At 34.3% G+C, this 5,412-nt stretch overlaps 1 protein-coding gene across 1 annotated transcript; it reads left to right on the top strand.

Annotated features, from left to right (window-relative positions):
• Positions 1–1,059: 1,059 nt before the first annotated feature.
• LOC109207169 (uncharacterized mitochondrial protein AtMg00810-like) lies at positions 1,060–1,838 on the top strand. The gene is made up of 2 exons (XM_019370051.1): positions 1,060–1,064; positions 1,133–1,838. Exons 1-2 carry the CDS (start codon positions 1,060–1,062, stop codon positions 1,836–1,838), a joined length of 711 nt encoding a protein of 236 aa, XP_019225596.1.
• Positions 1,839–5,412: the final 3,574 nt, after the last annotated feature.

Raw genomic sequence — 5,412 nt, 5'->3', positions numbered from 1 at the left:
ATGATCACTTCTTATCCGATCATTCACCTGTTAGCCATTTTGCACCTGGTTCCCCAGAAACACAATCTCGCTCTCCTGAAGCTTTGCCAGAAAATCCTCTTGATTCCACCTCACAAAGTGAGTCTCTTATCTTAGAGCCTAAGAGATCTGGTAGAGAACATAAGTTACCTGCACACCTGCACGACTACATCTATTCCATACCTCAGTTGAAACCAACTTCTACTCATCTATCTACTAACCCATCAACCACTCCAACTTCCCTTGATGCTTTATTTTCTTTACATAGTCATGTTCCTGCTGACTCTTTAGTCCATGATAATCAGTTACTTGTAGTGAATGTTTGCAATGTTTCTGAACCATCTTCATATGAGGAAGCTGCTTTCAATCCTGCCTGGCAAGCAGCAATGACACAAGAGTTTGAAGCCCTGCATACAAATCACACCCGGGACATAATGTATTTGCCAAGTGGAAAGCAGGAAATTGGTTGTTGGTAGGTATACAAAATTAAACACATAGCTGATGGAACAGTAGAAAGATTGAAGGCTAGGCTGATAGTGAAGGGATACACTCAGCAAGCTGGCACAGATTATACAGAGACTTTCAGTCCTGTAGTGAAGATGACACAGTGAGAGCTCTCATAGCTACGTGTCGAGTGAAAGAACGAAAGTGCGACACTACNATGCATTCTTGCATGGAGACTTGCATGAAGAAGTTTATATGCAAATACCACCAGGATTGGAAGTCAGCTCTACAGGTTTAGTTTGCAAGTTAAATAAGTCCTTATATGGTCTTAAGCAGGCAAGCAGACAGTGGTACTCTAAGTTGACTGAGGCACTTTGCTCAATGGGCTATGTGTGTTCTCTAAATGACTACTCACTCTTCTACAAGAAAACAGAACATTCTACCATTTACATAGCTGTGTATTTAGATGATGTTATCATCACTGGAACAGACATCTCATAGATTGAACAAGTTAAATGTTTCCTGCATGATCAATTCAAATAAAGACCTGGGGAAACTACACTAGTTTTCTTGGTTTAGAGGTTCTTTACACCAGTGATGGGGTAATAATATCTCAAAGGAAGTTTGCATTGGATTTACTGAAAGAATATGATTGTCTTTCTTATAGCAGCTTGTCTTCTCCCCTTGATCCAAGTGAAAAACTCCGAGCCAAGGAAGGAGCAGTTTTGCCAGATCCTACTTACTACAGAAAGTTGGTAGGCAAGTTAAACTTTCTCACTAATACCAGACTTGACATAGCCTTTAGTGTGCAGCACCTCAGCCAGTTCATGCAAGACCCCAGGGAGCCATATTTGAAGGCAGCTTTCCACTTACTTAGATACCTGAAGAGTGATCCAACTCTAGGAATTTTTCTGTCCAATGATCATGATTGCACTCTGAAGGGTTATTGCGACTCAGACTGGGCTGCTTGTCCAGATTCTAGGAGGTTAGTTACTGGCTACATAGTCCTGCTGGGTAGTAGTCCAATTTGTTGGAAGTCCAAGAAGCAAGAAACAGTGTCCCTATCTTCAGCAGAAGCAGAATACAGATCCTTGAGAAAAATTATTGGTGAACTAACTTGGCTTTGCAGATTGTTTGATGAGCTCACTTTTCCCTATCCTAAACCTGTCTCAGTGTTTTATGATAGTCAATCTGCTCTACACATAGCTCGCAACCCTGTTTTTCATGAACGGACAAAACACATCGAGGTTGATTGTCACTTTATGCGCGATAAACTCCAAGAGAAGTTGATTTCTCTTCATCACATTGGTACAGGTGCACAGTTAGCAGATGTACTCACTAAAGCCTTACTGGTGTCAAGCATTCTGAGATATTGAACAAGTTAGGTGTGAGAACCTCACCTCCAAATTGAGGGGGGGGGGGTATTGAAATATAGGTACATACTATGTATGTATTTAATTTTTCTTTGTAACCTTAGTTAGTTAATCATAGCTTAGTTAGTTAATCATAGTTAGTTGGTAGTTAGCTGTGTCCTAGCTGTCAAGTAAGTTGGAATTAGTTAGTGGAGTGGTACCCCACGTGTATATATGTACTATCAGAGTTTGCAATACAACACATACTCTTATTCTCTTTTCCAGAAAGATTTCCTTTTTCTTCTAATTCATGTGAAGCTTCTAGAGCTCATCAATGGAGTCTCTAACAAATGGTGAAGCTTGAGATTCCAAAGCCACAGCTTGACATATATATAACACTTATTTTACATAATTACATTCATTTATTTGATACAGACATAACCATAAAATACTACAGTAAATAGTACTTTTCGTTGGAAAATCAAAGTGCGTGGGAGAAGTTTGTTTCCGCATCTCGATCAGCCAATTGCATAAAGGAGTAAAGTCCATGTCAGTGTCTATTTGGCCTCCCCTTTCCCCTTTTGCCCCTCTTTTCTTTATATTTCAAAGTAGGTAGATATTTACTCGCATTAGTTGCTTACATCAAATCAAATTATTTAATCTTAACAAATAGTGGCGGATTCAATATTTTAAGGTAATGGGTGCTTACTATTAATTAGTGCTAGCCAATGATGGAAGGAGTCGGATTGATATGGACGAGTTAAATACGTTTTAGACAATACGGATAAAATTTTCCAACCACTCATATATTTAATAAGGTTAAAACATAGATTGAATGTAGAAAAATGTAAATATTCATATTTTCTTGAATATTATCATCATTCTGAGAATTCCAGACCACAACATAGGCTGTCAAATTTGGTGGTGGTAAATTGAATATATTTTTTTTTTTGTGCCACGATGAACTAAATGAATTGAAGAAAGAAAAAAGGGCAAAGTTAAGAACAAAATGGAAAGCCACGTAAAAGGAAGATGAAAAAGAAAGTCAAAGATGCACCACGTAAGAATCGAACTCCGGATCACGCAGAGCGCATGCTTAGATTCCATTAACCAGGAGCACCCACCAGTTTGTTTGAGTAATCGGTGCTCGCATATATATATATATATATATATATATATATATATATATATATATATATATATATATATTTCAGGCGAAATTGTCTATAAAATTATATGTTCGATATCATGGGCAATGGGTGGGCGAAGCTACATGTCTTACAGGGTGGCCAATTGACCACCCTTCGTTGGAAAATTACACTGCGTATATAGGTAATATATTATGTTTTAGAGGTATATAACATATAGTGAACACCCTTTATCGGAGAATTTTTTCACTTCTTTCATGTTTGAATACCCTTAAGAAAAATCCTGGCTTCGCCACTACTTGAACACCATAATTCTCTATGTGGATCCGCCCATGCTAGTAGATAAAATTAAATTAAAAATACATGGTTAGTAATAAATATGCGAACATGTGTCTTTCATTTATTTATTTAATATAAACATTAAATGCCGCAAATAAAGTTTCACCAGTTGAAATGCGTATCTTATACCGTTATACTCCCTCTGTCTGATAATATGTATCGTGATTCTTTTGTGCAAGCCCCTTAAGAAAGAATAGTTTTTGACGACTTTACCCTTATTAAATATTTTCTGAATTTATGTGTCATCTCTATCAATTACATTATCCATATTTTTACTAAATGTGAATGCAATTGATTATAGGATAAAAAAGGAAAAATACAATCAATTTTGTCTTGAACTTCTAAAATGACAAATAATTTGAAACAACTATTTTTAGTAACCACGACACATATTATGAGACGGAGGGAGTACTACTTTGATTAGGTTTTCACAGTTTTTCGACTTAGAGGTGCTACTACCAGGAGTATATTTTTTTTATTTTATTTCTTTGAACTGCTCATTTGATTTTTTTTTAAATATAATTCTAATTAAGTACATGAAAAATGTGGTTGTCTAATATATCTTGAAAATTAACGTTAAGAAAAAACTAAATATTCGAATATATTATAAAAATAATAAATAAAATAATATTAAGTTATTTTATTTATAATTAAAATACATAGGTAAAAATATATTATATAGTATATTTTTACATANAGTTATTTTATTTATAATTAAAATACATAGGTAAAAATATATTATATAGTATATAATATAGAAGGTATTACATAAATATGAAGGTTTATATAATATCAAGGGCATAATAGACTTTTCAAGTAAAAATGTGACTTTTTTGATAACTAGAGCAAAGTAAAATGTTTTTGTGTAACAAAAGAAAGAAAAATGACTTTTGTGTAATGAACACAAAGTTGAATGATTTTTACATAACCAAAAAAAAAAAAAAAAAACTTTTGAGTAACAAACATAAAAGTTCAATGACCATGAATAAAATTAACTCCAAAAATAGTACTAACCTTTATAGTTAGTTTGCGAGAACAGCAGTTGCCGTAAGTGATAGGCAGCTTGCACATTAAAATTCTAATTAAAAAGACACGAGACCATTGCATTGAGCCAATTTTCCAAACTTTAACTCTAAGTCCAATCCTGTTTAAATAAATCTAACAGGTCGAAACAAATATAGGAAATGCTCGGAAAGCCGTATTCGATGAATTTATTAATGCAGATGACAACTATTGTTGGATCATATTTTACAGCGGAAGCAAACATAGCATCATAATCACGTGTAATCTAAACAATTAGTACATACGGAGATTATACGAATTACCTCTTGAAGCGTGAACAAAGCAAATCGATATCCTTCTCCAGTTCCAGAATTGCAAGATCTCAGGAACCTTCCACAGTCTTCTACTGTGTTACCCAAATAAAAACCGGAAAACAGAAAACTTCGGGTGGACGAAATTCAAGGAAGAAAAACGTGTGGTTTTTCTTTTTGTCAAAACCGACCAGCTATATACCATATATATATAGCTGCGTTTTTTAGGTCAAAACACTTTTCCAAAACCTGTTAGGTTTTCTTCTTCCACCAAGGAAAGGTTTCCTTTATTTCCTATTATTCAGGCACAGTAGGGATCACAAAATTTAATTAACAAGGCTTCCTATTATGGAATTAATTTCGAAATTTGAAATTAATTTCTACCATAATAAATTACGAATTATTCCACCAAAAATTCGTAATTGCACTCCTTAGTTCAATTTCGAAATTCTTCCATAAAACCTTATTTAACTCCCCATGTTAAAATTCAGATACTAATCAATCAAATTAAATTACTGACTATTTAATTTATTGATTACTTCCTTTAGACTTACACTTAACTTATTTCATGTGTCGGATACAAAATCCACCGGCCGGGTTTACACATGAAAACTTATAAGCTTTCATAAAGGAGTATCATCAATCTCAAAACCGAGACATGGATTCCATCAACTAATTATTACTTCGCCAATGTATATCATTGTTATCCAATTTGCCAGGCTTATTGACTCACGAAAGAATCTCGCCTTTTAATAAATCAAAACAACAAGTGACATATACAGCTAATAATAATTAATA

This window comes from Nicotiana attenuata, unplaced genomic scaffold, assembly GCF_001879085.1.
Source record: "Nicotiana attenuata strain UT unplaced genomic scaffold, NIATTr2, whole genome shotgun sequence".
In the NCBI taxonomy this organism is placed as follows: Eukaryota; Viridiplantae; Streptophyta; class Magnoliopsida; order Solanales; family Solanaceae; genus Nicotiana; species Nicotiana attenuata.
The sequence above is the reverse complement of the archived record's forward strand: the minus strand, read 5'-3'. Positions and strand labels throughout refer to the sequence as shown.